This window comes from Pezoporus wallicus, unplaced genomic scaffold (genome assembly GCF_028554395.1).
Source record: "Pezoporus wallicus isolate ANWC-B61680 ecotype Strahan unplaced genomic scaffold, APGP_CSIRO_Pwel_v1 contig_10084, whole genome shotgun sequence".
Taxonomy (NCBI): domain Eukaryota; kingdom Metazoa; phylum Chordata; class Aves; order Psittaciformes; family Psittacidae; genus Pezoporus; species Pezoporus wallicus.
Genome location: NW_026642497.1, coordinates 217 through 21,363, shown reverse-complemented (window position 1 = coordinate 21,363; position 21,147 = coordinate 217). Strand labels below are relative to the sequence as shown.

At 42.9% G+C, this 21,147-nt stretch overlaps 2 protein-coding genes across 3 annotated transcripts; one reads left to right on the top strand and one right to left on the bottom strand.

The window, feature by feature from the left end:
* The first annotated feature begins 9,820 nt into the window (after positions 1-9,820).
* Positions 9,821-15,940, top strand: IPP (intracisternal A particle-promoted polypeptide). Its single transcript, XM_057430675.1, has 8 exons — positions 9,821-10,127; positions 10,272-10,703; positions 11,011-11,166; positions 11,902-12,069; positions 12,860-12,997; positions 13,286-13,408; positions 14,084-14,304; positions 15,252-15,940. The coding sequence occupies exons 1-8, from the start codon at positions 9,821-9,823 to the stop codon at positions 15,474-15,476; spliced, it is 1,770 nt and encodes a 589-aa protein (XP_057286658.1). The 3' UTR covers positions 15,477-15,940.
* A 2,249-nt stretch (positions 15,941-18,189) lies between these two features.
* Positions 18,190-20,947, bottom strand: TMEM69 (transmembrane protein 69). Of its 2 annotated transcripts, none has more exons than XM_057430677.1 (3): positions 20,868-20,947; positions 20,373-20,435; positions 18,190-19,747 (listed from the first exon to the last, which is right to left on the bottom strand). In XM_057430677.1, exons 2-3 carry the CDS (start codon positions 20,415-20,417, stop codon positions 19,019-19,021), a joined length of 774 nt encoding a protein of 257 aa, XP_057286660.1. In that variant the 5' UTR covers positions 20,418-20,435; positions 20,868-20,947; the 3' UTR covers positions 18,190-19,018. The 2 variants fall into 2 exon arrangements, with proteins under 2 accessions (XP_057286660.1, XP_057286659.1); XM_057430676.1 differs by having other exon boundaries at positions 20,373-20,470; positions 20,868-20,883.
* Positions 20,948-21,147: the final 200 nt, after the last annotated feature.

Below are 21,147 nucleotides of genomic sequence, written 5' to 3'. Positions count from 1 at the left end.
TCTTACAGCAGCTAAGGGACCAACACCATTTGGCTCCTATTCATAACTTTAGCACTGAATCATGATGTACCCAACTCAAACCATTTGATTCTTTTGTGACCCCAGTGCTTTTGCAGAGCTACCACATTCCCTCTAGTTGATCTCTTTTCTGAGCCAAAAAGTCAAGAAATGCTCCGTTGTCCCTAATACAGAAATTGTCCCGACCTCTTGGTCACTCTTTTATTGATCCAGATATGTTTTATTTAAATAGAAGTTATCACCCAGAAAGACTTTCGGTCTTGATTTAAAATTCAGAATAACAGAGAATTGTCCAATTTGTTTCCTCAGTGTTAAACATTATCCCTAATTTATCTTTCAGCCAGCGTGTTTTGCTGAAGCCTGTCGCGTTAAAGAGTTCTTCAGTAGCCAGCATTGATTTTCTGCTCAGCAGCATATACACTGCATCAAACCACTTCTTAGCAATTAGCTCTATCTCAGCTCTATTTAACTTATGTATGTCATAAGACATTCCCTCTCTCCTTAAATGATACTTGTGGTTCTCCTCTGTAGCTTCTCCAGTCACGAATATCCTTCCTAGATTGTACAAATCAAAGCCAAACTCCAAGGCAGTGTTAAGGGTGACCTACAGACAGAGAACCATGTTCCTGCCTCTCTACAGACTTCTGCAGCATCATTCTGATTCTCTGCATGACTCCAGTGTCCATGTGCTATGATTCCTCATTTTTTCTTGGCATTACTCTTTTCCACTATACAGCTCCCTGGTCCCAGGGGTGTGAACTGTGATCTCAGCTCTCAGGCTTATTGCTTTGAGCTTGATTGTATTACAAATCCTTTGTGTGACTATGCCAACCTTCCTAACCCACTGTGTGTATCTGCTTTATACTCAGAGTAACTTACATTTTAGACAATTCTCTGTGTTACTCAGAAATGCTTTCAGTGGCAATTTTACGCTTACAGAAAGGCTGGGATAACTCAGATAAAGCAAAATGAAAAATAACACTAAAAATCATTATGAAGGTGAGTCAGGGGATAGAAAGCTCCATGTTGCTGATGACTGCAGTCATCCCCAGCTAATGCTAATCTGATCTGGGAGGTGCCTGCTGTGCATCACAGCTCAAAAGCACACCTCCTGCTTCTGGACCCATGCTGGCCCAGACAACTGAAATGTCTCTGTGTTTAGTGACACCAGACTCAACTAAGATCTTTATCAAAATGTCACAATGGTACATCAAATGCTTTGTGAAATATGTTGTGAAATATGTTCCTGCACTAATCAGTAGGAAACAGACTTGCAACCTTATCAATAAATTAAAATGGATTTATCAACAAGGCAATGTTGATAAAAATAAAAATTATCACTAGTTATTGACTCATTTATGACCTGCCCATCAGCTTTTGGACTGTGCTGCTTGGGACTGGTGTCACGTTAACCATAACTCAGCTGCTGGGTCATCCTGCTTGCTCTGTTTATTTAATTTGCTTTCCTTAAACATTGGCACAATACTGTGAGACTTCTGAGGTTTTACTGAAATGCCATGAGTTCTTAGAGATGAGGTCTCTGTTCTGTTCGTTCTGTCAGAGCTCTCTAGTATCAGTTATCTGAGCCTGCTGCTTTAAAATTATTAATGTTACTTATGATGATGAACCTCATCTTTAATTACCTGCAGGCTGGAAGGGATTTCATCATCCTTCTGTAATACAAATACTTCACTCTGCATATTTCAATACTAAGCATTATTAACAAAACTTGCCCACTGCATCTTGTGCCATTGCAAGGCTTTCTTCATCAGGTTACTTAGTGATTTTCACCTTCAGTTTAGCTGTTCCAGCCACAATTTCCTGGAGTATCTTTAGTCCTCAGTTTATTTTTATAGCTCATAATTCTCCATGGATATTGATTGCAACATAGCTTCCTTTTTAAAAAATAATAAGCATCAGTAATTATGGCATTTTCAACTTCTGTTGCATTTTTCATGTGTAGGTTTCACTCAGAACATCTTATAAATATTCATTAATCTTCAAAATATACCTGAGAAGAAAATACATAGTGAGAAGCAAACTGAGTCAGTGGGAGAGAATCAGTAAGAGACTTATCTGATCATTGCAAGTATTGCAGAACTAGGGCTAGCACAGACAAGTCCTGTTTCAGAGCCTTATTTCACACTGCATTTGGAGTTACGCTTTGTAAGGTGATCCTTGGACAAAAGTTATGCAGAAATCATAGAATCACCAAATTGTTTAGGTTGGAAAAGACCCTTAGGATCATGGGGCACAACCATTAACCTCACAATGCCAAGTCCACTGCTAAACGTGTCCCTAAGTGTCACAGCTACACATCTTTTAAATGCCTCCAGGGACAGTGACTCAACCACTTCCCTGGGCAGCCTGTTCCAGTGCTCAGCAGCCCTTTTGGTGAAGAATTTTTCCCAATATCCAGTCTAAACCTCCCCTGGTACAGCTTGAGGCTGTTTCCTCTTGTCCTATCGCTTGTTACTTGGGAGAAGAGACTGACCCCCACCTCACTACAGCTTCCTTTCAGGTAGTTGTAGAGAGAAGATAAGGTCTATCCTGAGCTTCCTTTTCTCCAGGCTGAACAACCCCAGTTCCCTCAGCCATTCCTCATCACACTTGTGCTCCAGGCCCTTCACCAGCTTCACTGCCCTTCTCTGGACACACTCCAGTATTTTATGAAATAAAATACTGCAAAAAACTGAGCATCCAAAAAGTAGAACATGTTATTAAACAATGCGTTTCCATGTGCCTTCAGGGATAACAAAATCCTAAAATTCTCTCATGAGACCTCACTTGGAGTATTGTGTGAAGTTCTGGTGTCCTCAACATAAAAAGGACATGGAACTGTTGGAACAAGTCCAGAGGAGGCCATGAGGATGATCAGGGGGCTGCAGCACCTCCTGTATGAAGACAGGCTGAGGAAGTTGGGGCTGTTCAGCCTGGAGAAGAGAAGGCTGCATGGAGACCTCATAGCAGCCTTCCAGTATCTGAAGGGGGCCTATAGGGATGCTGGGGAGGGACTCTTCATCAGGGACTGTAGTGGTAGGACAAGGGGTAATGGGCTAAAACTTAAACAGAGGGTATTTAGATTGGATACAAGGAAGAAGTCCTTTACTGTAAGGGTGGTGAGGCACTGGAATGGGTTGCCCAGGGAAGCTGTGAATGCTCCATCCCTGGGAGTGTTCAAGGCCAGGTTGGACAAAGCCTTGGGTGACATGGCTGAGTGTGAGTTGTCCCTGCCCATGGCAGGGGGGTTGGAACGATATGATCTTAAGGTCCTTTCCAACCCTAACTGTTCTATGATTCTAAAAATAATAACTGTTAGATTATTTAAGGCAAATAGTGTCAAAACAGGCTGATTTCTCTTGCTGAGAAACAAGCAGCCACCAGAAAAAAAGGAAAGCTGTAGATGAGATGTGGCCTTATAAGGGGTTTGGTAACATTTGATCTAACAGTCTGATAAGCAAACTGAGAAAACCGACGTGCAAATGAAATCACCATAACATGGGTGCACAACTGGTTAAAAAATATATTAAAGTATTACTATGAGCATGTTGTCATTAAGCTCAGATAGATATTCTTTTAGGAACTGCAGAGGGTCTGTTCTGATTTTAGTCAATACTTCTGCTTACTTCTGCTTAGATTTTGCAAGCACTTTGAAAGACAAGATGAGAATAAAAACAATCTTTCTGACCAGAGAGCTAGTCAAGGCCTCCAAAGGTAAAATTCTGAAAATGGAAATGAAAAATGCTGGGACTGAGGAAAGGTTAATCAAGGAAAAAAGTCATCCAGGGAAAAACAAGACATGGGAAATACATGACAAGGGAACAGCAGAGCAGCCAAGGAGCTGGGACACATGGTAGAAACTTATGCTATTTACAGTTGAAATGTCATACTGAGGAAGTTTTACTCTTTTAAGTCTTCCATGTATGCGGAGCCCTGGAAGTCCTGACTCACAAAGCAAGCAGATGTAAGACCTACAGACATCCTGCTAACAGTTACTCAGAGTTTGTGATGTATGTATCTCACATTCCACTGAGGCGCTGCTTCTGGAATGACCCCACTGCACGCACAGGCTGTGGAATGTGGTGGGTATCAGGCAGAGTTTAATTTTATCCATCTTCTCAATGAAATCAGCTCACAAGCTCTGTCAATGCAAGTGTAATATATTCTAGGAGAGCAAACATGCTTCTGATATATAAATCTGATGACTATGTAAAATAAAGAGAATAAAATTAGCTGGATTTATGCATAGTTTCTGGTTATTTTCCTTCCTTTTTCCTGTTCAAAAGGTTTTAATAACTTGGAGTCATTGGAAAATAAAAAAGCCACATGCTCTAGACATCTCATGTGGCTCTTGTGTGTTTGCCCTTAACTCCACTTACTTGTCTAAATAATTGTGTTCCCTTTTAGACAAGAACAGTTAGAGTCCAAAAAGCATTAGGATTTGGATTACAATTTGAAACACTGCCAAGCTTTACTAATGGCAAGACTAAAGTCCCACGTGCCTGAAGACTGATAATTCTCAAGCACGACTCATTTTTCCTTTCGGCAAAAATAAGACCAGCACCTTTGATAAAATCACTTTAGCAAACAGGTCTCATTCAGCACAAAGCTGCAGGACAATTCTAGGTGTGAAAAAAAGAGCAAAGCGTTTAAATCAATCATCTACTTCAGAGACGTGTGGGACACAGTTAGGATCAGACCCCAATAATCTGGCAGCTTTCAACCTCTGCAAGAAAAAGTTGCAGCGATCCCATAGCGGAGATTTCACTCCTGAGAGAAATGAGAGGGGAAACTCTCACTGCTCACAGTTTTGATTCTCTTTAGCTACTAAAAGCATATCTCTCCTGTGTCTGTTTTGATCACCAACTACTATCCAAGTCTTAGTATTCTTTTGGCCTCCTTCCTTGGAAATGCAGTGAGCTCTCTGTGGAGTTTGCCTTGGTTCCCCTCTCAGACAGCTGTGATTAATTCAGTGTTCAAGCTCTTGAGTTAATTCTCTCATTAGATCACTTTCTTTCTCCATGGAATGATTATTCCCACAGGAGAAACGAGAAAGACTGAAACAATATCATGCTAGTATCTGACACACTGCATCCAGGATGTTTACTTTAAATCAAATTGCCTGGAATTGCTCCAGATCTATGGCTTCAACACAAGAATCTTCTAACTGGTGGGGAACTGTAGCCATGCATGTTGCACAACATTTCCAGTGTCACTAGAATTCCTCCAAACTTTCTGCTAGGTAAGCATACCCTCTCCACACAGGCAGGTCAGATGACACACTCATTTCATTGCTGGGGCATTCTTTAAGACTGGAAAATGGGCTTGCTTTTCTTTTTTTTTAATTACTTTTTATCATACACCAGTCACCTTTCTACCCAACAGTAATGTGAAGGTGAAGCCTGGAGCAAACAGCAGTGAAATACTGCTAGTGCTCCCGCAATCACAAACCCCTATGTGTGCATTACTCATTGGGAATGTTATATTCCCTCTGGAGGGTCTTGCAGCTCAGACATGCTCCCCACTTTTGCTGCCTGCCAAACGGCTTCCAAGGACATGGCTAGTCACTGGAAGGCATCACTGCAGTCAGCTGGACTCTAGCATAGCTTCTCAGTACCTTTGGTGCAAGGTGGATACTCAGGAGAGTTTCTCAATACCCGGTTCAAGAATGTTAAACCTGCCTGGACTGACAAATCTGGTTTCAGGCATTTACTTGAAACCATATTAAAGAAAAAGTAATAAAAATCACAAATTTCAAAAGTTCACAAAGGCTTCTAAAGATGAGGAGGAGAATCATTCAGAGTGGCACTTCACTGAGCTTTACACTCTCCCCAGACATTAACAGTTCAGCTGAGTAATAGACAGCCATCACCACCTTGCTGGTAGTGTGAAAATGTAAAAGTTTTCACACAAGCTGTATATTCTGGGGCTGCCTATGCAGAAAGACTGGCTTTGGGGACCCCTCTTGCTCTCTGCTTTTGGGTGAATTCCAGTTCAGACCTCTACCTTACACACACACACATATAATCGTCAGGATTCATTAACCCTCACAAGAATGAAGGTAGCAGTTCTTGGGGCTGGCCCAAACCTGTCAAGAGATAATGTTTTCATGCCTGGCTTAAGTCTGGAAAATGTGTTATGTCCCTGTGAAGCCTTTACCCACTATGATGGGAAACATTCTGACATCAAAGGGAGGTTTCTTCATCCACTGAAGCTTATATGTCACATAAAAACATAAACAGACAACAGATTCATGCAGGTATCTAATTAGAATCTAATGCCTGACACTTATTAGAGGGTTTTGACTGAGTAGACAACATGATAACCAATCCCACTAGGGAGATAACAAGTTAACCACCATTGTCTTTGAGAGATACCATGAAAGTCCCTAGGGAGCCTCTTCTTTCTTCCATGTTTCATGAATGTGAACTGCAGGAGCCTCTCTCATCTTACCCCTACTAGGGGCTGCAGATTCATCATGCAGCATGTAACACCACTCCACTAAACTGTGCATCAACAGAGACTGCTGATCTGCACCATTGCCTTGGGCATGCAGTGGCATCTGGAGTAAATGGGACACTTAGGCTAATACCAGCTTTAACAGGGAGAGGATGTCTTGGAAGCTTAAGAGATGTAATTTAGCACACTACAGATATTTCTAGTCCCCACAAACTCTTAGTGGTTCTATACTTCTGCAATTTCGGCTTCCCTGGGAGAAGTTTGAATTCAAGTCCTTATGAAACTTAGGGCAGTAGAGCAAAAATGGTTGTATCCTAGGAAGATTTTGTGACCTGCACACCAAAACACAAAGTAAAGCTCCCTTCCATTTTGGTGAGCTTGTCCAACACCTCTCTTCTGACAGATCAAGTGCATTAAGCTGTAAGTTGTAACTACAATGAGTAATTTGTTATTAAAACAGTAACTGTTCTAATTAACTGACAGTACCATTGAGATATTGTATCTAGCAGATGCCTTAGCACAGAGGATAAAGTCAGAGATACAGTGCTGTTTGGAACAGGAAGTGAAGATTTCATACGCATTGAAACTGGGAGAAGAATTTTACCCAGCACATTCTAGTTGACTTTCATGGAAAGTGGCCCCCTATCACAAAACATCCCACAGGGTTTGTCGTACCTACAAATAGTCAAGGCCTGGGTTTCATGTCTCCTCTGCAACAGAGAAGTAACCAAGAAACAAGCCAAGTATGGTAAGGATACTGCTTGACTAGTAAGTCAGAATGATCCCTAAAGCTATAGATATAATGGAAAGGCTCATGACTAGAGGCAGACTAGAGGCACAACTGCACTTCTAAATAAGTTATTTTTCTTTTAGGTGTTTTTGAGAGTAAAAGCCCTCTATCTTTATGGAGTTCAGGAAAAAAAAAAATAAGGGTCGTGAGGGGAAGACCCAAACCAACAAAACCTCAGGTCTAACAAAGATCTTTCCGTGACAAGAGGGCCACACATGGAACACCTTTTAGCCACCCGATTTTGTTGCATGTTCAGAATACCATCCTGTGGTAACAGCACCATCTGCAGGATTTGAGAGGGGAAGGACAGACATCTTAGCGCCGCAGAACATCTTCCAGGCATCTGGAAAGTTTTTACTGAGAAGCCTTCAGCCAGGGAAATCTGAGCAGCATGGGCCTCATTGCGATAACACAGGGAGGACTGCAATGCTCCATGGCGCTCTGGCATAGCACAGGGTTTTTTCAAGATAAAGCCTAAATCCCTTGTTTGTGAGAGTCTTCTCCCTGAGGGGTTTTGGTACTGTAACAGCAGCACTTCTGTGCAGGCATGAACAGGGGGACATGGTGATGAGCACAAGGCATGTTTTTTTTGCCACCTGTCCTATATGTCAGCCAGCATTCAGATGGCTTATTGGCAAATATCATGTTAGGAGCCTATTAACTTCAAATTGAAGACATTTTTGATTCCTTCACTGTAGTTGGTGTTAGTTAATCAGAAAGCTCCTAATTACACAGTGCAATTTATCACTGTCAAATGTACTGTTAGACTTACTCTTGAAATTCTACAGCTCGTTTGGGAAATGCACAATAGTACATAAGAGCATTAGGTCCATCTTGTACAGCCTCTGCACGGTTACGGAAGAAACACGCTGAAGCAGTGCCCTCTTCTGGAGGCAGAGCCGTTCAACCACATTAATACAGGGCAGGAGAGGCCTGCAAGGGCAAAATTAGCAGTCTCAGCAACGCTATTTTGTGTCAGTAAATTTGGCTCTACGGTGTGAAATCCTGATACCGGCCAAGTGTCTAACAGCTGACATCAGCCAGCCACTGAGCCACTGGCATTTAAGAGAATTCTAAGCCCTTTACTCACAGGCCACTTCCAATGAATAAAATGTCAGCGTGAGAGGGGTCTGGTTTCTTTACTAATTCATCAACTAAAGGAAAATCCAAAAGCATTTATTAGCCTAGCTTAAAATTTAGAATGAGTTATATCAGCATGCATTCAACTGTGCATGCTTGCAGAAACCTTATTTTCTATCTAGGTCACTATTTTCTGTGGGCATTTTTTTTAAGACCAGCTCGAAAGGTAATTTTACCACTCTTGTCAAGAATGTAATGCTGATGAATGGAGAAACCACCAGTCCCCAGAGAGTACCATGATTCAGATTCCTTCCAGAAGCACATTTTAAAGTTATTACAATGAAACACGGAATCATGAGAAAAGCCTGAGGGGCCATGACCATTGGAACTGTAAGCAGACATATTCTTCTTTCCCAGTCCCACAGTAAATAGATATGGACATGTTCCAAGGCGCTCTCTGATTGCTTTTTGCTTTGGCTGCCTGTCATGTTGTGGAAAACCCAGGAGGGATGCTTTTCTCTCAGAATCAGTGCCAGATCTGCCAGACCCAGTGACCATGTGCATGTAACTCAGTATGTGATGCTCTTCCCTCACTCAGTGCTGAGGCATGCTGTGACTCCATGAATCACACAGACCAAGACGGAAGCATGCTCTGCCTCAGGATCAGTGCTGACCCCAGCGGCCCACATGGTAGTGCTACAGGACACTGTGATGAATGAAACATTCGTGCTGGAATGAAAAGGAAGGCCCAAACATGGCATGATGCTAAAGGACGGAGGAATGTGGGCTGGCTCAGCCTCCAGTCAGCTCTGGCTCCAATGCCACAGGCCTGAGCTAATGGCAGGCAGTGTCTACTGTCTCTGGGGTTCCCCCAGGCAGACGGCAGCTGCGGTTTCTCCCCAGCACTGCCATGTTTCTCTCTCCCAAGCACAGATTAAGGTGGCTGGGAATCCAGTTTGCAAAAGCACACCTGAGGGGAATGTGATGGAGGGACAGATTGTGTGACAGCTCATTCGCCACTTACCTCAGCACCAGCCACAGCGACCAAAGCTCTCAGGGGACCAGCTTTAACCACAGACAAGAAAGCTCCACACAGAGCTGGCAGCACACCCGTGGTGTGGTGGCCAGAGGTGCCTGTGGGGGTGAACAGGCTCCGCAGAGCCAAACGACGAGGCAAGCACGTAGATAAAGGATCAGACAGACCTACCCCCACTAGGGCAGGTCCGCTTCCTACACCCGCTGACGGAGAAGAGTACTCAGCACAGAGAACACCTCAGCAGAGGCTCTTTTGCGAAGCCTGCCATAACGAAACACTACCGTCCCAATGAAGCCCCCGCTCACTTCAGCCACCAGCCTCCCTCCTCAGCGCATGCGCTGCGGGAGAGCTGAGGCGGGAGCCGCGGGCGGCAGTGCGCATGCGCCAGGGCGGCCCCTCGGGTAGGGGAGGGGGCTCCCGGCACCTCAGGGACCGTGATGGCGAGCGCCGCGGCAGCGAAGGGCGGCGGGAGTTCTGTAAGTTCCGTAAGCTCCGTCTCTGATCGGCACGCCCGCCTCCTCCTGGCCCAGATCAACCGGCTGCGGGCCGGACAGAGCTTCTGCGACGTGCGGCTCGAGGTGGGCCCGGAGGCGTTCGCTGTGCACCGCCTGGTGCTGGCGGCCAGCAGCCCCTACTTCGCGGCGCTCTTCGCGGGTGGCATGAAGGAGTCCGGCCGGGATGTGGTGCGGATCGCGGGGATCGAGGCGGACACCTTCCACACGCTCCTTGACTTCATCTACACGGGTAACGGTTGATGGGGGGCGGCGGGCAAGATGATGGTTGCCCGACAGCCAGCCTGGGCACCCGCCATGGCCAGTTGTCCGATGGCAGGGCCGGGGTGCAGGCTGCCTGGCGATCACAGCCCCGCTGTCATGTGTGTGCCCGCAGGGGTGGTGAACATCGGGGAGCACAACGTTCAGGAGCTGATCGTCGCTGCTGACATGCTGCAGCTCACCGAGGTGGTGGAGCTCTGCTGCGAGTTCCTGAAGGGGCAGATCGACCCGCTGAACTGCATCGGCTTCTTCCAGTTCTCCGAGCAGGTAGCCTGTCACGACTTGATGGAGTTCACTGAGAGCTACATCCATGCACACTTCCTGGAGGTGCAGAGCGGGGAGGAGTTCCTGGCGCTGACAAAAGAGCAGCTGATTAAGATCCTGCGAAGTGAGGACCTGAGCATCGAGGACGAGTACCAAGTTTTCATAGCGGCAATGCAATGGATTTTGAAGGATGTGGGAAAAAGAAAGAAATATGTCGTAGAAGTACTGGAACCTGTTCGATTCCCTCTGCTACCAGCACAAAGGTTATTAAAATACATAGAAAGTAAGTGAAAGAAGGAAAGACTATCAGATGATTGTATCTGAGCAAACCATGTGTTGTTCAGTTACAGGATTTTGATGGCTTTCTATAGATTAATAGTACAATGAGTGAAAAGATTTATTCTATAGCAAACAAGTTCTGTTTTTTAACAAATAAGCGCAGCTTGCTGTAGAAACAAGTCTTATAGAAGTAGGCAATCTTGATTTGCCTGCTTGCTTAGGAGAACATAATTTTTCAACAACTGAGTTACCATCTGTAACTTTTCACTGTGCCTTTTTTTTTTTTTTTTTGTTCTCTTTATTTCCTCAAGGTATTCCAGATTTCAGCCTTCGGGTGGCCCTGCAAACCCTGCTGAAAGAATATTGTGAAGTCTGTAAATCTCCCAAAGAGAACAAGGTCAGCAGTTTTCTGCAAGCTTCTAAAGGTCGTCCCCGGAGGAAAGCCAGGAAGTACCTTTATGCAGTAGGTTAGAATGTGGCTGCTTGAACCTTGTAAAACAAGTGATGAAGTAGTATCTCTTATTACGGTACTGACGGAGATACTGGAATTTATTAGTTTTAATCAAAAGATATAGAAATAGCAAAACGTTTCATCTGGCTGAGTTACCGTGTTAGCTGCTTTCTGCTTAGAATTACCCAGGAGTCCTGCATTCACATTTCTTGTCCTTATGACATGGCATTCAAAGCCTTAGATTTGTCTTTTAGAAATTATTTGCCTAGGATGGAAAGCTGCAAACCAGCAGAGTATTTGCCTATGGTTCACTGCTGGAATGGTGTACAAAAAACTCGCTGCATTCCTTGTTTGAAGGTTGAAGTTTTCTCTGTCCAGGATGCTTCAGTTCATGTGGTGGGATAATTGAAATTGCAAGTTTTCAGCAAAGCTGCAGCTATGTATTGGAAGGGAATGCTCTTGTTTCACCCTATGAAAAGTAACACTGATTTAAGATAGCACAAGCTGGTCTCTGTGTTTTGCTAAGAACACAAATGGTATTTCTAGTGTTGAGGTACAGAGGCTCAGGCACAAGTTTTGTGACTCCCCAGGCAACCATTCTTCCTTGTGTGCTGGAGAAACAATGCTATTTGGGAAAATCTAGTTCCTACTAGAAGTGACTAATGAATGTTACTCTCATTTTTTATCTAATGGTTTAGATACAGGAGCATGGGGACCAGCAGGAAGCTCTTACTCAGCTGTTACTTTCTAGGTGGGTACACCCGACTGCAGGGAGGACGCTGGAGTGACAGTAGAGCCCTCAGCTGTGTGGAGCGATTCGACACCTTCAGCCACTACTGGACCACAGTGTCATCTCTCCACCAGGCCCGGAGTGGGCTCGGTGTGGCTGTGGTGGGAGGAATGGTCTATGCCATTGGAGGTAACAGCTGAAATATGCTTTCTTTCTAACATGGATACTAAAGAACTCTTCTTGTAAGTGGTTCTGAGAAGCCCGAGTAGATAATACAACTTCTAGATATAACAATTGAGTTGGGGATTCTTGGTTCTCTACCATCACTGCTCTGTTTGGGCTCCTATGTTGGCCATTTTTTACTAACCTGCTCTCCTCTCATGGTGTAGCAACTCACAGGTAGGCATGTGGACATGTGCAGATATGCTGACATATATGGTATATAGTTGGATATTCTGTGGACTTTGTGTACCACCCCTAACAGCATTTCTTTTCTCACATGTAGTTCAGCAGAAGTCCATAGCCTAAAAGGCAGTGGTACAAGACAGACTACTTGTTGTCTGCCTACCTGGAAAGGCTTGTTATGTATGTTTACTTGAGGATGTGATGAGTAGCTCAGCTGTACTAGCCCATCATTAAAGAATGCCTATGTATGCTGTTTTTGTCATTGTGGAACATATTCTTTGGTCTTGAAAACACCATGAGTTGTGCTACGGAGTAAAAAGTGTGTAGCACTGTGGTTGTCTGTCCCTCTGATGCTTTCAGTGATGTTTTGGGAAACTGTTGATGAAAGCTGTTCCTGGTGATGATTCAGTTCTGGGTATAAACAAAGCTTTTGCTACTTTGGCTATTTGGTTAGCTAAAAGAAAGATCTTGTATTCAAATGTTGTCTGTCCTGGAAGGAGTTGAAGAATGCTTCTATACCTGCAGTGCAAAACGTTGCATTTCCCTTTTTTCTGTTCTTGGTCTTATTATTCAGGTGAGAAGGACTCAATGATTTTTGACTGTACTGAATGTTACGATCCTGTTACTAAGCAGTGGACCACTGTGGCTTCCATGAACCACCCTCGTTGTGGACTGGGAGTGTGCACATGCTATGGTGCTATCTATGCTTTGGGTAAGTTTTGGTTTTTTTTCTAGGTGAAGTTAATTTCTAAGTGTTAATTCATGGAACTTGTAAATTGATTTGATCTTAAATATTATATCTTGGTGTTGCAAATTTGCAAACTGAAGTTTTGAAAAACAGCTGTTTCCTTGAGCGTTAGTGTACCAAATCTTTGTGGATTAGTTGTCATTCAGGTATAACTTATTTCTGTTCTGGAACAATGTCTCATCTGTCTAAAAATGCAGCTAACACACAGCTTCATGTCATTAAATTCTTTCCTATATTTGCTGTTATTTGCAGGAGGTTGGGTTGGAGCAGAGATTGGCAACACAATTGAAAGATTTGATCCAGAAGAAAATAGTTGGGATGTGGTGGGAAGCATGGCTATGCCCCGTTACTGCTTTGGCTGTTGTGAAATGCAAGGTGAATATTAAGTTTGTATCCATAAACAGTTCTGAGAGGCACTGGATTTTGAAGCTTTGTTTAATTTTTACCTTTGTCTCATACTGTGCTGTCAGTTGCACATGCTTGTGCCTCACTTATTTGTTCTTCTAATACCATATCTTTAATTTTGCAGAATTGAAAGACTGTGTATAAAGTTCTTTCTGTCTTCTGCCTTTTATCTCATGGACACAGTTTTTATATGGCTGCTGGTATGGTTACCCAAATAGTCTTTTAACAGCTGGTTATCCTTCCCAACACTGCTTTTATTTACCTTCCATACTTGCATTTGTTTGTGTTTCTTTGTGACAATCTGAAGAGTTGCCACACATCATTTTAAGACAGGCATGTGTAAAGACTTGATCTATAATTGCACTTATTAATTTAATTTAATTAATTTAATTTAATCCAAGCCTGGTCAGCAGTTGCAGCCTTCTGAATTCTCTAATTATTGCTTTCATCAAAGCTTTTAGTGCTTGAGCCTCAAAGTACTCATTTGAAAGTTCTATGTCTGTTACTAATGGACAAATGGAGGATTTTTATCTGGCATTCTTAAGCCATCTTAATACTGGGCTGAAACTTGTATTGTGACAGACATTTTCTGTCTTTCAAACCTTTGTATTATGAAACCTATCAGAGGAGAAACTGTTTCTACAGGTTTGATCTATGTTGTTGGTGGTATCAGCAATGAAGGAGTAGAGCTACGTTCTGTTGAAGTCTACGACCCAATATCTAAACGTTGGTCTGAGCTTGCTCCAATGGGCACCCAAAGAGCGTATCTTGGTGTAGCTGCTCTCAATGATTGTATCTATGCTGTGGGAGGCTGGAATGAAGCTCAGGATGCACTTGCTACTGTGGAGAAATACTCCTTTGAAGAGGTATGGTAGAGTCCCTTTCTTTCATAAATGTAGATCGCATCAACTTTGTGTAAGATGCTCTAGAGGGGGCCTACTTCCTGTCTTTAAAAAGGAAAAAGTTGGGAGTTCCATTTCCTTTTCACTACTGGCTGCTAATCTGAGTGAAACCAAGCCTCCGTGACCTCAGGGGGTCTGTCTGTCCTAACCAGTCTGTAGAATGTTGCTCTCTAGCTTGGTGGTGTGTTTACAAAGTTGCATGCAGGCTTTTGCAAAACTGAAAGCAAACCAATACTGATGATGCATAGATAGACTGTCCTTTAGTAAATACATACTAGGGTTAAGATGGGGGATAGATTCCCCCTCTGCAATAGAATGATAATTGATCTGATTAGAGAGAAAGAAAGTCCCTGAAAAAGGAAGAGTTGCCCTTTGAAAATTTCAAAGTTGAGGATCTTTCTTCCACTTCGAAAGTGGTGTTTCAGCATGACTATACAGATCACTTTGAACACTTAAACTTTTGAATAAGATAAGAAATTGTTCCTGACTGCTATTGCTCATGTTCCTGTGATGCTCTTTGGAGCAGTAGCTACTATTAAAAACAAAACATAATCCAGTGTGCCATTCTGTTTTGCTTTTGTAATTGAATCTAGTTTTCCTTATTTTCCACCTCAAACTGCGTACTATTCTCTATTTTAGAGACAAACTGCATCTTGCAGTGACTGAGGAAAGGGAGAGGAGTTCTGTACAGACACTATGTGACTCTAGTAACTACCATGATTTGGACTGCTTGTGAAAGTGCTGTCATTCCAGTCTTGATAATTCTCTTGATTCTGTACACATGCCACACCTGAGCCTATGAATTGTATATGTAGTGTTCTTTGTATATGTTTCAGTCTTTAAGCTTTAAACTTTTATCAGAATTGGGCTTGCCCCTAAACTATTTGTTGACTATTTCACCATCTCATTAGGAAAAGTGGATTGAAGTTGCGTCGATGAAGATACCGAGAGCTGGTGTCTGTGTTGTGGCTGTGAATGGATTTCTTTATGCCTCAGGAGGCCGAGCTCCCAGTCATGATTTTGCTGCTCCAGTAACCTCTGACTCTGTTGAAGTTTATAATCCTCATACGGACAGTTGGACTGAAATCGCCAACATGATCACCAGCCGCTGTGAAGGAGGTGTAGCTGTGCTGTAAAACACAACAAAGAAAACTTATGCAAGGAATGAGTAAATCTGCCTCCTCAGATTTCTGGTTTCATTGGTCAGAAACGTAACACAGGAGCTTCAGTAGAGACAGTGGAGAATTGGGTCAGAGGGCTTTTCCTGAGCAGAAGGAAATATTACAACTCTTGCCCTTCAAAGTAAATTGGCTTATCCGATGTCTGTCTCAGGGGGTATCCTGTTAAGAGTAGAAATGGCTCTGACTCCATTTAGCTTACTGAAATAGGTGGTGAATATGCCCTGTAAGAATCTGAAGAAATCATTCCAGCATGTTAGGGGCAGCAATCAGATTGTTAACTCTGTAAGGTGCACCAAAACTAACATCTTTAGCTGCTTTTACAATCTGGAAGGAGATTACTGTAGATAGCTAGAAGTTACCTGTGGATAAGAGCAGTTGGGCTACTTGGTTAGCATTAGTTGTCCTTTTCTGATGGGGGGGGGGGGAAGGAAGATAACAGACAGGGAAGACTTGGTACCTCTACTTACGACCTCGATGCATTTGAACCTCTTTGCTGCTGCTGGACATGATGGGCATTAAATAGGAATTGGATATTTACTTTCTGGCCACTTCACTAACTTGGATGGTGAATGGCTGAGATTTTCCTGTTTTGGAAGGTTATTCTCACCGTTCTAATAATGTCATTCCACTTCAGCATAGGCTTTTCTCAGTGGTATCAGTGATGACCTCCTTTTTAAGTTCTGATGAATTTTAAATGGAAACGCTATTCATTAGATTAGTTGTTTTCTTTAGGACTGCTCTTAGTATAAAAATGTAGGGAAAGCTTTTTGCCCCCACCCCCCTGTAGTTAAATGTGGTTTTATCCTGTGTGACACACGCTGAGGCTTGGCATTGCAATACATGCTGTTCTACAAGGTACATACCTCCATCTTTGCTACATCTTATATCCTGCCTCTTCCAGACTTGAGCAAACGGAGGGTTTTGTGATAGAATTATTTGCATTCAGCATTGAAGTGGTGCTATTAGTGTGTTTTGTCTTAAGGAGTTTGTATTTGGCTTGGATACGCTTAGTAGAGCAATACTGAGAGTTTGGAGTTATTTCTAGATTCATTTAATTAACATACTTGAAGTTGCTTTTTGCACAATATGATTGCATTTTCTGCACAACTGTGGATGATTTGAATGGAGTCTGAAATAAGGCTGCTTGAACTTTGATAGTGTTACTCTAGAATACAAAACCACAACTGGAATGTCACAAAACAGGAAGCCTGCACTGTGTAGACAAAGGAGCATTCATGCTGTCTAGGTCAATATCCCCTCTGTAAAATTAACAAATAAATACATTAATAAAGTCCTTCAAGGTAAGCATTGCAGGTACTGTAAGAATCTTGGTCTTACATTCTAACACAGGGTTGGGAGATTGCCAGACTGACACATACTTGATGATGGAGCATTTATTTTTCTGATGGTTCTAGAATCTTGTGTGTGCTTTTACTTCAAAGATATTTTACGTGTGTGAACTAAAGTCTATTCTCTCATATTCTTTTCCTAATTTAAACTTGTTTTAAATAGCTTTTCATAATAAAAGTGCATTTTCAGAACTGACTGTGGAATGCTCTTTAGTAGGTTGGTTTCCTGTTACTGCCACTTTCATATAATAGGTCCTTTTTTTTACTGGAAATCCTATTTCCTTGTGGGACACCAGGAGAAGATCATTTATAGATGTGGACTATTTGAAAGTTGCAAGTAACACAGTAGTAGTAAAACAGACATGTATTTCTCCTCTTAGTATAAAATCACTCCGATTTCTTGGAAGCCTGGCTGCCTTGTCAACTCTGCATCCTGCTCTAGGATCAAATGATGGGTTATATCTCATAGGCTTTCTTCTTTACTTTCAGGATCCCTCATTGAACTATTTGAGGAACATGACTTTAGCTGTATTTTATTTGTTTGGGAACTAGGGGTTCACTTCTGATCCCTACCCATAAACTTCTTGGATCAGTGGAGCTTAAGGGAGTCTGCTGTTGTATGAGGTCACCTCCATTTTTACAGTCGATTCCATCATGCTTGAATGAAACTTTGAAGTTAGTTATGTTCTCTGATACTCTCCACCTCTTTCCCTGAATTAAGGCAAAGGTAGGTCGAAAGAAGAGCACCATCTTAAAAAACCACCATGTCTAAGTAAGAAAGACTAGAAAACTGTTTTCATTCACAAACTCATTTTTACTTCCTTTATATTCAAGAGTGCAGAAATACATCACTGTTTCACACCTATGATGCTGTTAACATGTAAAAGTTAACATGTTGCAGAAGTTAGAGGCTCATGTATATAGTTGCTATTTCAGCAATACCATAAAGAAGATGACTGTCTTCAAGATAAACAGGTCTTTCTTCAGCATCTATTCTTTGCAAAAAGAATAGATACAAATTTTAAGTGCTTTATTCCGTATACAGCAACAGTGAAGAATACTGCATTAAGAAAATTATGAGGAGTATCTAAATTTGTACTAAGACTGCGTGTGGATGTCACTTTTCAGGTTTTTTTCTTGCAACTTACACTGTACATAAAAAATACTTAAAAAGCCAACAGTAAACATGCTGACATAAAATTTCCTAAGTTTCTTGAAATAGCTGACTCTAGAAAAGAAAATCCATGTAACTTAAGCTTTGTCTTCATCCCCCTAAATGATGTTTTAGGAGACTTAAGTACAAAAAGCATATGCTTCTGCAGTAATTGGCTCATCATGGAGGGCTTGCAGGCTACAAGTCCACTTCTGCTTGCTCTGAGACAAACAGGTTACCCAGAGAAGCTGTGGCTGACCCATCCCTGGCAGTGTTCAGGGCCAGGTTGAACGAGGCTTTGAGCAACTTGATCAAGTGGAAGGTGCCCCTGCCCATGGCAGGCGGGTGGAACAAGGTGACCTTTAAGAACCCTTCCAATCCAAACCATTCCATGATTCTAGCTGTCCCCAGTCCGTCAGAGCACCTGGATGACAAGGTGAGTTCTACCTTACCTTGCCCCTGCCAATGGACCTTGCCTATCTTTTCTTGCCTATCACTTAATCACATAGCAAATTCAGCACCTTCTCAGTTGAAACGAGTTTTGTTCCACAACATATTTACTGAACATGTGTGTACTTTTACAAAATTCTCTGCTGCTGCTTTAAACGCTAAACTAGAACTTTCACCTCATTACTGTGCATGACTACACAGTTGTTTTCCCCACCACAGAATATTATCACACATTATAGTTACACCAGATACTTTAATGATTCAGCATAGAGCAATTCATACCCATGTCATTTGAATCTCCATTTTAACTTCAGTAGCATCTCAAGAGTGATACTTTGTTCTACAAATAAGGATAGACTCATGCCTGCCTTGGAAGACATTGCTATTTACAATCCTTTCCTCCTAAACTAGCTAAGTTGTTTGCTTCATGAATAAGCATCATGATCCCTGCCATCTTACAACTTCCAAGCACAAGTCTTTACTTCTTCTGGAACTCAATACAAATCTCTTACTGGCAGATAAACAGCTTTTTCCCTGTTGATCTATTACTTTGTGCTCCGCCATTCATTCTTGCTGTAACTTTGCTCTATCTCTGAAACAGCCTTCAGTGCTGCAGTAGCTAACAGTGAGAATACCATCACCAGTGTTCCCACTACCCTCAGTACTTTAAACCATCTAGGATAAGTAGGAAGAAGGGAAATGTCATAATGCAGCGCTATCCCCAAGGCCATTACTAGCATTACTGCAGCTGGAGTGACATCTTTAAAGAGCAAGGCTTGACAGGCAAGTAGAGGAGGAATGGTACTGTTACCCAGGTTCAGCCAGTCTGGCTTGGCCGGGCTGTTTTCTGGGAGAGCAAACCCCCACCTCATCCCTCCTAGGAAAGAGACTGTCACAGCACCATACATTATGTGAGCAAATGCCAGCTCTGGGTAGTAGGTCCCTTGGATGGCCATTGACAGCGGTATAGAAACAAAAGGGATCAGCCCTCCAAGGCTTAAGTAGAGGGCTGGCTTGGGAGAATCCTTTAGCGATTCCATGCTTCGTTTCAAGACACCGGAGGCTTTGGTCTCAGATTCCTTGGGGGTTTTCCTCTTGAAGGATGGGAGAGAGGTGTGAAGACCCTGAAGCTTGGCTGCATATACCGATGCTACGTTGAGGTGTGGAGATCTTGAGAGAGGACACACATCTCTCTGCAGCCAGAGGCCAAGGGAAGAGCAAGTTGTCTTATTCTTTCCATAAAGCAGTAGCCTCGGAGCAGTTAACTTCTGGAGCTGCAAGTATAAAACTCATTCTTAACATCTTACAATGTAGTCTTATGGATCTACACATACCTACACTACCTACAAAATAATGTACCAAGCAGTTTTCCAAGTCAGGTCCCGTAACAGCTGCCTATACTCTCAGTTTTGGGGTGGTTACTAATTATGGTCACTAATTATGCTGATACATCTTTCACAAGCTAGCTGATGAAGAGCAGTTAGGCTCTTCATAGTAAGCAAACCTTACTCACTACAAGAGGTTTGTGTATCCATCTATACTCCCACCCACACATGCATTCTTTAACCATTTTTATGTTATATTCCACTCTAAAAAGGAATGCTATAAAATGATTACAGAAGTAGGATAAGGTCACCCCAGAAACTAGTTACTATCTCCTTGCTATTCTACTGGAAAGAGAGAGGAAAAAGACCTTTAAACTATAAAATCTTAGTTTTGGCTCAGAGCTGCTGCACAAACTAGGAAATCTCTCAGAAAGGCTCAGTGTTAAATCAACATGGGGCTACTCCAATTTATAATTCACTTTGTTTTTTCCCAGTGTTCTGGTCATACTTTTTGTCATTTTAATTAAAAACAACAACAAAAAACAGAAAACAAAAAAAGGCCTCAGAAACTTACTTTGAAAGGTGTGTGGAAGCAGCATCTTTGTATGAGAGGAAACATGTTTGCTTTATCAAGGCCCTAAAACAGAAAAATTCAGGACAGGTGGTCTGAAACTGATGAATAGCTGAGTTAGTCTTATGCCTCAAGTTTAGTCACTGTCTAGACTTGTTTATCAGATGCAAGACTCACAGATGTGTATTTGAAGATAAGCACTGTATGTGCTCAACCTTTATTTGTCCACTACAGGATATTTAGCTTCAGGTAGTTCTATAAACTAAAACCCTAAAGTTGGAATAACTGTTACGAGAACAATTTCTAGTTCAAAATCTGGAAGCGGAGACGGCTCCCGTTTAGGATCCTCCCCTGACGGGGTAAATAACTGCGCGCAGCTGATAAACGGCCAATTCCTCCCGCGTGGGAAAAAAACCCTATCCTTAACCACTAACGAGTGGAAGCTTCATCTCACCCCAGACTGCGGGCGAGCTGCCTGCAGGGGGCTGCAGCACTAACCGGGAAAGGCGAGCAGCTCACCCGCGGACTTCACTTCCCGGTTCTCGGTGCTGCTGCTCGGCAGAAGCGGACTGCAGCAGGCTTGGCACCGGCTGTGACCGCGGCGGTACCCACCGGCTCCCGGCAGCGGCCTCCACAGCCAGCGCTGCCCCTCGCCCCTCGCAGCGGCTGCTTCTTCTGCCCCCGGAAGCGCTCTGGTAGGGCCCCGGTGCACAGCGGTGCGAGTCCGGGCAGGAACAGGCGAGGCTCATATTGTTCCGTCGGACCGGGGAAATGGGCC

Excerpts from the sequence above, each read along its gene's own strand:
- IPP (XM_057430675.1), top strand. The coding sequence starts at position 9,821 with ATGGCGAGCGCCGCGGCAGCGAAGGGCGGCGGGAGTTCTGTAAGTTCC. Across the intron at positions 10,704-11,010 it reads GTTATTAAAATACATAGAAA|GTATTCCAGATTTCAGCCTT; the intron begins GTAAGTGAAAGA and ends TATTTCCTCAAG. Across the intron at positions 11,167-11,901 it reads GAAGTACCTTTATGCAGTAG|GTGGGTACACCCGACTGCAG; the intron begins GTTAGAATGTGG and ends GTTACTTTCTAG.
- TMEM69 (XM_057430677.1), bottom strand. The coding sequence starts at position 20,417 with ATGTTTCCTCTCATACAAAGATGCTGCTTCCACACACCTTTCAAA. Across the intron at positions 19,748-20,372 it reads GCTTCCACACACCTTTCAAA|CTCCAGAAGTTAACTGCTCC; the intron begins GTAAGTTTCTGA and ends TTATACTTGCAG.